The sequence below is a fragment of the Gavia stellata genome, chromosome 7 (assembly GCF_030936135.1).
Source record: "Gavia stellata isolate bGavSte3 chromosome 7, bGavSte3.hap2, whole genome shotgun sequence".
Classification (NCBI taxonomy): Eukaryota; Metazoa; Chordata; class Aves; order Gaviiformes; family Gaviidae; genus Gavia; species Gavia stellata.
The window spans coordinates 5,849,575-5,861,844 of NC_082600.1; the positions used below are offsets into that span (position 1 = coordinate 5,849,575).

The window sequence follows — 12,270 nt, forward strand, 5'->3', positions numbered from 1 at the left end:
AATCCATCAAGCTACGTAATACAAGAACCAACAAAAACTGTAATACTGACAGTATTGCATACGTCTTTAATCATCTTTAACAATTCAAATATAGGAATATGGATTGAACTGGATAGATAACTTACTTGCTATCTTTGATTTTACTTCAGAAAACCTGTTAACAACAAAAACCACCATTATTAAAAATGCAAATCCACATCACAAGAGAAATCACAGGCATCCTAGATCATGAGTAACAGGCACTCTACTTAAAAATGAAAACACATAACACAAAGACGACAGAAAAGTTACACGCTTTATATCCATAAAAACCTACAAGCATCTAATTCAAATCTAGCATTAAGTCAGCACAGCAAAATTATCCCATTAAAAGTCTGTTAAGCAGTTTAGGATGTGTATGTAAAGATGATCCTACAACATGAGCGCGCTAACACAAATTTGAGAATGGAGGAGAGAGAAATAAGCACACAATCCATCTCAGAAGCTACATGAATCACTAAGTAAAGCACCAAAAAAGTAGACAAGGGAAACATCAGAAAGTTACAGCTACGTGAAAATTTATTTATTTTTAAAGATGCTTAGATAGAATTTTACCTGTCAAAAGGCAGTTCCTGTGCAATTAAATGCAGTTTCTGAATAATATCAGCTGCTTCTTTAATCTGTTAAGAGTAAAACATGACAGAATTATTAAAGGTCTGATTGTGGGCTATTCCTTTCTTCCCCCTCCACTGTCCAATTTTCATCCATGTAGTTCCTATTTCTAAAGCTGATTAAGTTGATATACCTATGGAAGAGATCACCCCCTTAAAGTTCCTGTATGTATTTTCATCATGCTTATGGTATTTTATTTTAACATAAAATTATATACGTCAAAACATGATAAAGAGTCTTTTATTATAAGTTCACATTAGGCATGTCTGTGTAGGTGTCCGAGCTACGTGGACAAATAGCTCATCACTGCACTATGCCAACATAGCTATACAGCTTGCAGACCAAAGATTCCTCAGGGCTGATTAGATCACAATGTGGCTACAGCAATCTCATGAAAATTTGCACACTTCCATTTGGGAATAAAACATATAACCGTAACACAGAGCTGGCTGAACTGCAACATTATACTTTATAAGGCATTAGGATAAAAGTCTTACTGAATCACACCCAACCAGAAGACATCTCTGATGAACTCAGAAGTGAAACGACTAGCAACTCTTTCAGACATGTCAGGAAAAGCACTGGGGAATTCTTTGCAATTGATGAAATTAGGTGTACAGCTGTATCCAAAAAAGCCATGACAATGCTTGGCATGGAGTGGGGAGGAAGGGGAAAAAGAGGATCAAAGCAGAGCATAGCTGGAGTACCTCACATTCACCCAAGAAAGGAGAAATGGAAGCTGTATTAGAAATTATAAACTCTGAGGTCCAAAGCAAAGATCAAGATGAAAGTTAGTTAATCATGCATCTACAAAATATGAATAGTCGCATGAATACAAAAGCTAACAGAAAAAGTTAACGCAGCATGCAAGTTCCTGCTCTGTCCTGGACAGCAAAACCTTTTATCATGTATTCTTCCACGATCAATCAGCATGGGAAGTGCACCTAGTTAGCATTTAGCGACTGTTTCACTAGGCTGACTAAAACTATAGGAAACACCTATTTGAAAATGCGGGGAGCGCAGCTAGTTGCAACTGAAGTTCAGTGGATTTAAGCACACAGTGTTGACTGGCCCAAACCAGGCACAGCTCTGGGATGGTTTTACAGGCTTTATTATGCTGTCTTGGTGACTGGAAGGCACCTTGAAGGGAGAGATGAAAGCTCCAGCCACTACATTCAAGCAAAACCTTTGTGAGTTGACACAAGGGAGAACATGGAAAACATGCAGTTTATCTTGTTCTTCCTGTTAGTCATGTTCCAGGGAACTGGACTGAGAGGAAAGGAAGTAATGAAATCCTATTCTCCCACCACTTAGATCAGGTTGGAATTAAAACTTTTCAAGAATAGAACAAGACACACAGGTAAGAATACAGAGCACAGGCACCACGCTAGGTTGGTTGTTCAGCAAAAAAAATGGGCTCTCATAAAGTATATCCATTCTGCTTATTAAGAGCAGCTTATGTTTTGAACTGTCAGCTTCCAATAGCCTCTGAAGGCAAAAGCAGCTACGCTCCTCAAATAAATCCAATGAAACAGCAGTTATTCCTATTAGCTTACCTTAATACCTACCTAACAATCATGATCAATACTGATGTCATTAGAATAGTTATATATTAGCAGTTATTCACTGATGTTACAAAAAAAAAAAGAACAAAACACCCCACAAATGCAACATTTTCTTTGTCTCCTCTTCACACAATAGCTGTTAACTAACTTAAATTTTACTGAATTCAGTGCTTTTTCCTATGCACAACAGAAGCCATGACAAATCAATTCTCCATGGTTTCTGCTTAAATCTGGACATATTTAATTTTTAATGGAATCAGGCTTCCGTAAACTATTAAATCAAAATAAATATAGATTCTGTAAAATACAACTTAAAGGCTATAACGTATCTAGAAAAAAATCTGAAGAATCGTGGCCAAACAATGGTAAGAAAGAATTTTAACACAAATTATTTTTATGAACAAGTTAAAAGGCATAATGGAATAATGTTGAGTACAGAACACAAATGGAGAAAAGGATGTAAGAATAATAGTAAACACTTTAAACACAGGATAATGCTATTGCATGATAAACAAGTGGGCTGCTAGATCATTTTGATTAATTGTTTTAACTGGAGTGATTTGCTCACTTCAAGACTTCAGTACAGGAGAGGGACTGGTTAGCTGGCAGTGCCTGGGAAATTATAAGGATTCAGAGGATGAAGACACACAATACGTAACATGGGACAAGACAGCAAGAAAAAACCTTCACAGAGATGACAAGTTAGAAATTGCTCAGTACAGCTATGAGGAAGTAATGTGGGAAGCAACAACTTGAGTGTAAGGGAAAAAAGGAATCCAACAGATTTTAAGAGCAGACACTACTGAGAAAAATATGAATTCCCTAGGAAATAACCGCATTATAATTCTTTTCTTGCCTCTCCTTTCACAGTATTCCCTGCCCTCGACGTCTCAAAGGAAAAAAAACACACTTGTGAGGGATGGCACAGCACAAAAAAAATCATAACATCCTCCAAAACACTATCTAAAACCCACATCAGTCTGAAGATCAGAAGACACTGACGAAGCATGAAGGTTTTACATTTAAGAATATTTGTTACTATCTCATACTTTAAAACTATTTTTAGTTCAAAGCTGCATTAAGATGTGATAGCACATGTCTAGGCAGGTTCTTTTATAAACACTACTACTTACTCTTTAAAGTAGGAGGCAAAAAGTTACAGAACAGTACTAACCCACCTTGACTGAAATTAGTCTCAGTAAGATAACTTGCATCCAGAAAATCTTGTTTGTGTTCCCACACACTTCCTCTGCAGACTGGCACAAGACTTCTAGCCTTTACTACATTTGTCTTCTTCCAGATTTGCTGAATATCTTATTATTCTTCAGGGTGTATAAAGATTGATTTGTTTACCAATTTCCAGGTTTACCCTATATATCTACCAGTTTTTTCAGATCCTCCAACAGAAAGTTATTAAGTAACTTTAAGTTATAAGTGAAAGTTGAATTCTATATAAGACTCTTCAGCAGACAACAGATAATCCTCTTTCACTTATGCGTTGTTATTTACCATGCTGCCATTAAATATTTTTAAAACGCATGTTTTATTTCTACTTAGAAAAAAAAAAAAAAAGAAAAACTTATGCAGATCTGGAAAAGGCTGTCCATAGAAGAACTTTTGTTATGTTGAAACCTTACTGTTTTCCTTGGAAGTCAGAAGTTTTTATGTGCTCTGTCTTTGATTAGGGTAAACTATCAACTGGTAATTACCACATATCCACAGACCATGAATCAAAAGTCACTATGCAACTGATTTCTTGGTAATACAACTATATGAAATTATTAGGTTTTCATTTCCCTGAGAGATACCTTCAGCTCAGTAGAGAGGGAATGACTATTAACGTATTCTTGGGTCCTTTATGAGCTGCATTTCAAGCACATTTTTTGCTGAGTGTATGACTACAATCATACGACTGCACAGAATGTAAGGAGGAAGATTCTTCAGGACACACTTCAAAAAATAAAAGCCAAACCAACAACTTCACTTATCTTTCAAACTGCATAGGGAAATCTAATATATGCTCTTTTGCTTAAACTTTTGTAAGCTTTTCCTTCAGTTTATTTCTATTAGCCACACCATTCAGATTATATTTGCTTCATGAACATACTCTTGAAGCATAAGAAAAAACAAAACGCTTCAACATTTCTTTGAAGTTTTCCTGCCTGGTTCCTCTAAATTCAGAGGGTGGAGACATAACCACAGGACTATACAAAGCCGAAAGGCATGCTGTGACAAAAAGGTATCCAAGGCCAGTGGACTGACCCAACAGAGTAAAGCTTCACAAAGAAGTTGTATTCAGAAACATTCTGCATTACAGGATGGATCTGAGGCAAGGGGTTCAAAGGAAACGGGCAGATATTGTATGCACTCTAAAGTTGCCCTCCCAGCATTTCTCAAATCTCTGATAATTTCATAAAATGAAAAATGCCAACATTGCCACATTAAGCATCGCTGAATACAAATGCTTTATCAGCAATCTGCAGCCTAGTGTTGTTAATTTACATTTCAGAACAATGAAACTTTAACAAGTCAGTCACTCACTGGTTTGAAGTCTGACCGTGGTAAGTCATGGTAGCAGCTTGTAATTAGGGCAGTACTGCTTATTGCTTTGAACTGCTTTCATCCTGCTGACAGCTCTTACCTTTTCAGAGTTTGTAAAAACATCAGACTTCAGCTCTCCATCCAGAAACTCATTAAAGTATTTCATCAGCTTCTGAGCCTCCACAGCCCGTTGCCGTGGCGTGTTTACCCCCTCCAGTTGGTCGCCAAGGTGACAGACCTTAGTTGCTACATAGCTGATGTGCTCATCTAGTTCTTGGAAATGTTGGAAGGCAACCTGGGAGAACATAGACACAGACACAAAACTCATGATTTCCGTTTACGGTACTTCAGGAAACACTAGATTTACTTCAGTAAGAAGCATAGTGAATGCAGGCATCAGCTTCCCAGGTGCTGTATCTCAGAAGTACAAACTACTCAGAACCACTAATTAAATACACGCAACTGCTTAAAATTTAGTGTCTTCCTTTAAACTATCGTGAAGACAGTACTTTTATAATAGCTAACACTCATTAATGGAACATGCAGATAAGCCCCCTTTGACAAGGGAAACTGTTTTCCATCAAACCCTCTTTATTTTTATCTCAAACAATAGCACGCTGTACCAAGAGCACGTGATGCTTTTAAAATTTGCACAGCTTAGCACTGACTATACTCTTTGGATTTTACCTGGTTGCTTTTCTGCAGCTCTTGTACTTTCTTGGCAAATTCCTTTGCTTCCTTCTGGCATTGCTGTTCTAGTTTCTCCACCTTTCTCTGAATCCTTTCGTCCATTACCTGTAATTCTTGGATATGATTTACAAATTCTTCCAATAATCTGATTTAAAATAAAATACAGGAAAGCAGACTTTAGTTTGAAAGACATTGTCTTCTGCAGAGAGATTAAAAAAAAACCTCAAAAAAAGGAACTTGCCTACAAGGCTGATACAATCATGTCTAACTTACAAATGCTATTTTGTTTTAAACTATACTACCCTGGTTGTGTAGAACTCTATGCCTACATAAAAGCTATATGATCACATACAAGGTAGGCCAGGGGAGAGGGGAATATTCAAGAATGTGGCTCTGCAACAGGTACAAAACTCCCTATATCCTCATATTCCCTAAATAAGTCTCTCAAGGACAAAGAGAGCTTAGGCCACTACATCCCTTCAATGTAAGGGCTATAAGAGGAAAATATTTTCTACTGTACATGTTACTGTAAACTTGTAAACCAGCATCCTATTAAAAGGCAATGAATACAATAGTCCCACGATGTTGCTTTGGTTATAATCACGTTGCTTCCTGACTTCACTTCTTTTCTTCCTATATCACATACCATTTTAAGGTTTTTTCCTGCCCTTTCCCATCACTTTGTTTTTTCTTTCAGACTCACACTTTACTCCTCCCAAACACATCCTTAATTTCCTCTATTCTTTTTCATTCCACTCTCAATGTCTCTCTTTCTCATTCCTGTTTTTGTCCATTCTGTCCCATTCCAGTCATCTTTTCAGCTTATACTTTTCTAAACATCCCAGCCACTGATGCTCAGGGAATGGATTATTCCCAAATCCTCCATAGCCATAAACCTCATGCTAATAACTGAAAACATACGAAAGATTTGAGAACTCTGCTGTCCAGGTGTAATGTCAAAGCAGAAGAGGAGAGGAAAAGGGAATCCCTTCCAGGGAGCTATTTCTAGACTACTCAGGAATCTGCATTTTCACATATACTCTGTTCAGAAGGTATACTGTGAATGTGAAGCCCTTCCAACCTGCAGTGCTGCTGAAAGGCAGAATGAGCCTGCTGCTCCTCTCCTGGCTCCCCATGCACAAGTTCAAGACTCTCAGCAACCAGAAGGGAAAAGAAGAACATATTATTCTACCCTCACACAACTCCTTCCCAGTAACAACTACAGTACCTCTCTTGGCCAACATCTAGAGCTTTCTCCGAGCAACACTTAAATGATACTAATGTGATTCTCTTTAGTTGGATGGAGGGTCACCGAATTTTCAGTTTTAACTTCTGTTGCTACAATGACTGGCTTTTACCCTGCTGCTTGGAGCATGTGAACTGCCTTTTTGCTCACTGTGTTGGTCTAAAAAGCTATTTCAAGTGGTATCTTTGCAACAGTAAGTGACTTAAAGGCACAACTTATAAAGAAAACTGGATTGGGACAGATGTTTATGACTTCTTTCCTCTACTTCCTGCTTGCCAGAAGCCCAAGAGTAAGCAAGTTGCATTAGATTCCACAGAAAATCACAAGGAACAGACTTAAGTTTACAGAAGTATTTTAAAAATATAATGTAAACGATAGTAAGTGACACAAAGCATACTTTCAAACAAAAGCCTAGAGAAGTGCAGATAGTTTCTGTTCATTTTAACAAGCTGATTCAGTTCATTTTGGGGTTTGTTTTTTAAACAGGTATTGTGCCAACTCAGCACTTATTCAGCAATAGCATTCCATATAGTGAGAGAGAAAACATTGCTCAAGTAGAAGAGGTAGCTGCCGGTCAGGTTTCTCAGAATAGAAATAAAGAATCCAACATTCTTTCTACCAAACAAAAGCATCATCTTCTAAAAACAGAAAAGAAAAAACATACACTAAAAGGTCTGTTTCTTTTTGATATTAATTTTGGCTCCTTGCCCAATACTAGAAGATCCCACAAGAAAAATATTTACTGTTGCAGGATTCTCCCACTTGTCCTGAAAAATATGAAAGCACTTCACAGAAGTTAACACAAGCAAACCAGCAGAAATACAGAAGATGGGTTAAACTGAGTTGGTATTGGTACAACCCATTAACTACCCTAAAGCATATACTAGGCACAACTGTGGGGAAAGAGCTACAGGAAGCAATGTTGTGTATTTCCAGGCTTCTTCCTGCTTAACTCACATCTGAAGCTCTGCATAGAATACAGGCCCCAGATTCAATGTCAAGGGTTCAAGCATCTTGGTAGAATTCCAATATCCTTCCTCTTCTCGCATGCCTCCAAAGAGCCAGACTGCTCCAGAAGGAATGTCCTTTGACCATGCTAATGAAGCTTTTTGTATTTGCTTTTGAATAACAGCTTGGCTATGAAGTTAGTAATTCCTGAACTTCTTAAGAGTTCTAGTTCAGATAACTAGAAACAATCCCAATCTGGAAAAAGATCATGTGGATGAGAAGTCACTAAAGAACAGCTATTGCACTTTGAATTTGTACCACCATAATCTAAATTAACATTCATGGACCTAAACTTTTTCTTGACCCTGCTAGCTCAACAGCGTTCCAGTAAACATAACAGGAAGAAGGTCAAGCTCATCTCCCAAGTTATAATCACATCAAAACCAAAACCTCTTAAGTTAGTTACATGTCTAGAAAGACTATCAATACTAGCACAAAAGCTAAAAAGTAGGACTATTTGAAAGAGTCACTCTTTTCAAAGGAAAAGATCTAGAGGTTTGGAGTACAGAAGCTTAGATGTTGAACGCTGCTGTACAAAACTGTGCATCTGAGTTACCAACGCGCCACCCGATGCTAGCCCAGCAACAGAGAGCTGGCTTCTTAGGGTGAGGTTTCTCAGAGCCAAGCCAGCTCACCACAAACAAGAGAAGGTCCTGCACCACCTCCTCCTCCTTCCCCACTTCCCCTAACCCGGCCTTGCTCCTTCCACACCCACATTGGTCCTCACCAACAGCCCACAGAAACACCACCTCTTCCCTTTGCACCTGCTCCCAGGCTTTTCCAGTCACCCAAAACCGCTAACCCAGCTAGAAAAGAAGCTGATTTTTTCCTTCTTCCCAAGTTAGTTTTCTGGCATTTTAGTCAGATTAGCTTGTCATGAGCTCACGATGAGCCATCACAGTGTGCAACTAAGAGCAAGGAAGGGGGAGCACAAGCCCATCTCCATTGAGCAGCAGCAAGCTGCTCACTGGATTCAGACTATACCACACAAATTCATTTCAAAATAATCTAAGCCGACATCACCATGGTCCTGCCTTTCTTCCCACCCTACCTGTTTGTGCCTTTTATTTGCACCAGGACTGTAAACTACTGGGTCTTACAACAGGGCCAGCTCAGGGAGCTAAACTAGCAAGAAAGTCATTAAATTAACTTAACTATCATAGCAGTGAAGCCTCATATTATGCTTTAATCTGGCAACTCTAGTGCTTTGGAACATTCATGTCTGACAAGGACAAACAACATCAATTCTCCTTCATTCAAAAGGTCTAAATCAGGAAGTGACTTTCTCTACTCTTGTTACTGAATAATTGGTTCTGAATAATTGGCTCATGGTCACAAATTCTAGCAATTCTCCCAAATGAAAACCTCCTTGGACACAAACCAACACTACATACAGGCTTTTTGTTATATGTGTAATAAACCAGTACAATTAGAGATACATTCACTTTGACCATTATGCAATTTTATTTTACCTTTTCGGATCAAAAGCTTCTCCACCTCTGGAACCTCCTCCAGGTGTTCTCCATGCCAGGCGTTCAATGTATTCATCTGCCACAAAAGGCTCCTAGCCACAGAATAAAAACTCCTTACAATGTGCCACAGCAGGTTGTTCCTTAAGCAGCTGCTCACACATCATTTTGAAAGCATTTAGAAGCTTTACTACAATCAAGAGCAAGCACAGTGTTGACAATTACCCTGTCACCTCTTATGTTTACATATTCAATATAGAGAACACCGTTCTTAATATGGTGGGTTTGAACATCTAGTCTACAGATTGCCAGACTACTAGCAAAGAATTTGCTGCAGGTCTGTGAAGTGTTGGCTCTAAATTACCTGTCCGTATTTCCAGGTGAGCTTATGGCTCATCATTACAAAGTGTCTGAACCATACAGCAGCTACACTGATTTGAGGTGTTACATCATGAGACCCAGCTGTCAGCTGTGCAGCAAATCAGATAGGAGAACTGATCTGCCTAAAAAATTACATGGCAAAGTAAGTTTTCTTTGCAGTTGCTCAACTCTCTGATGCAGTTCACAACATGGCATCACAAGCAGAACTGACCAAGGCACTGCCCCGTGGCAAAAACAGTGCGAGGTTGCCACTGGACACTACGCAACGTCAAACTGCAGCTGCAGAAACAAAGCAGCTAAAAAGGAGAAAAAAAAAAAAAACAAAGCAAGCATAAAAACAGATAATGGACTTGACTTCCCCAAGAAGGAAAACCAGGGCATGAGTGATGCTAAAAACACAAGGTTACTCAAGCTTCTTCCACAGTATTTGCTGTATCTTCCATAAAAATACCACGCAATGGTGAAAAGTTAAGATTTTTTTCTCCACCCAACAATGTTTTCTGAAGGCAGAGACCTCATTGTAAAGCCAAGACTTCCTATTTCAGTTGGCCTAATACTTAAACCAGCTCAAACATTTCTTCCCGTAGTTAATATTAAATACTCAAAACACAGTCCAACACCTATCCTTTAAAAACTAGTATTCATCACCTCAGCTTCATTGGTAAGCTAGCAGCATTGTTTAGGTGCTAACACCAGCACATCTAAGATCAGTAAGCAAAGTATTCTCACAACCACCAGGATTTCATGGAAGGCTTTTAAGTTACATGTAGCAATGGTTTTAAAACCGTGAAAAACAACCCAACACAGAGCTGGGAGTGGCTCTAGTTAATAGTGGTACTTACCCCAACTCATTTCTGATAATGAAACATGTGAACATGTCACCACTGCTTTAGATAAAGCTAGGTTTAGGAAAATAAAAATAATAAAAAATATACAGACCTCCGCAGGTCTCAAATTGGTGTCTGTATCAATAGGTCTAAAACCTTGTCAGAAGTAATAGGGAGGGAAAAACCAGCATTATAGTGTCATTTTAATAACTAAAAACAGGGGTTGGAAAGCAAATACTGCCAGTTCAAGGTTTGTCATTCCTCAGAAACACATTATGCCCTATCTAGCCAGGCCCAGCTATTAAACAGAAAGATAAAAGTTTTTTAAATATACTCTGCAACATGATGAATCCTGCTAGACAGGACAGAAGTTTCACCCTTTCAACAGGTCACCCAGTAACTCCTAATTCAAGGACTGCCTAGACTAACTGTGTTTTGCTCAGCCTCCTTAGTTAAGCTTAAAAAAATAACTGGATGATACCATACACAATTTCTTTACAAGTCCCCCATCTCTTTAACCCAGTTCTTTCTGATACACGACATTAAGTTTCTTCTACGTGAATCCTTTTCATCAAAAGTTATAATGCAGTGTTTTCATACCAAGTGTAAATTCTCTCCTTATGTCATCTTTACATCTAAATGTTTGGGAACATTTTTTCAATTTTAATTATAGGTGAAATGAGCCGTTCAATACAGTAACATTCCCTTCAGGGGAGTCCTCCAGCTTCCTAATTACCTTACGGCTCTTCGCAGCACTTCGCCTTTATACAAAAATCACAACCACAATCTTTCCTCTGAAGATCCCGTAATTCAGCTGGAGTACCACTCCAGTTACGAGGGTACCAATGCCTAGTACAGCACTATGGAAGAGCCCTATATAAAGGGTGCGCTGTTTACTGATGCTCTGTGTGTGTATATAACATTTTCTACATTTCTCCCTTCCTTCAGACATTCACACTAAAAGATAATTCACATACACACACATAATGACCTTGAATTTTTTTTTTTGGCAAAACAACATTTACAGCGTTTTTCTGCAAGCCTATCAAAACCACCTCTCCTAAGGAAACCTAATATACTTGCCCTAGATCCTCAAAAAAAAATTATGCCAATCTTGCTCTGTCCATTATGCCTCTATCCTCCTCTAAAGCTCCCTCGAGTGCAGGTGTACACAGAGTACCTGCAGCTCCCTCCCCTGCATCCCAAAAACTACCCGGGCACATCAGCAACAAACACCACGGTTGACCCCAAATTCGGTGCTGCCCGAACAGCCATGAGGCCAAACTGGATTGGCTGCAGCCCAGTCCCCTCCGCTGCCCTTCCCACAGCGCGGGCATGCACGCACGTCCCCCTCTCTCCTTCTGCAACATCTGCTGTTCTGCAAAAATTATAAACCTGCGTCTTTTTGACACATCAGCAAAGAGTGTTAATTAGTTTAGTTAGACCTAAATGATGGCAGAATCGCTGCTATATGCAGGTGTATTAATATTTTAAAGGGGCATAAGCTGGAAAACATCTTGTCGTGGTTTAAGCCCAGCCGGACTAATCACCACACAGCTTCTCACTCACTCCCCTTCCTCAGCTGGACAGGGGAGAGAAAATATGAGGAAAAGGCTCGTAGGTCGAGATAAGGACATAGGGAGATCACTCACCAATTACCATCATGGGCAAAATAGACTTGACTTGGGGAAATTAGTTTAATTTATTACCAATCAAAATCAGAGTAGGATAATGAGAAGTAAAACCAAATCTTAAAAAGCAACACCTTCCCCCCACCCCTCCCTTCTTCCCGGGCTCAACTTCACTCCTGAACCTCTTCCCCCCCGAGCGGCGCAGGGGGACGGGGAATGGGGGTTGCGGTCAGTTCATCACACGTTGTTTCTGCCGCTCCT

At 39.2% G+C, this 12,270-nt stretch overlaps 1 protein-coding gene across 1 annotated transcript in view; it reads right to left on the reverse strand.

The window, feature by feature from the left end:
- The window catches only part of EXOC5 (exocyst complex component 5), a 31,895-nt gene that overhangs the window by 15,035 nt on the left and 4,590 nt on the right, over nucleotides 1-12,270 (reverse strand). Inside the window, exons 2-6 of the mRNA XM_059819230.1 lie at nucleotides 9,174-9,265; nucleotides 5,445-5,592; nucleotides 4,858-5,052; nucleotides 595-659; nucleotides 126-154 (exon numbers count right to left, since the gene is read on the reverse strand). Coding sequence (XP_059675213.1) covers nucleotides 126-154; nucleotides 595-659; nucleotides 4,858-5,052; nucleotides 5,445-5,592; nucleotides 9,174-9,265 — 529 coding nt within the window. The remainder of the gene's footprint in view (nucleotides 1-125; nucleotides 155-594; nucleotides 660-4,857; nucleotides 5,053-5,444; nucleotides 5,593-9,173; nucleotides 9,266-12,270) is intronic.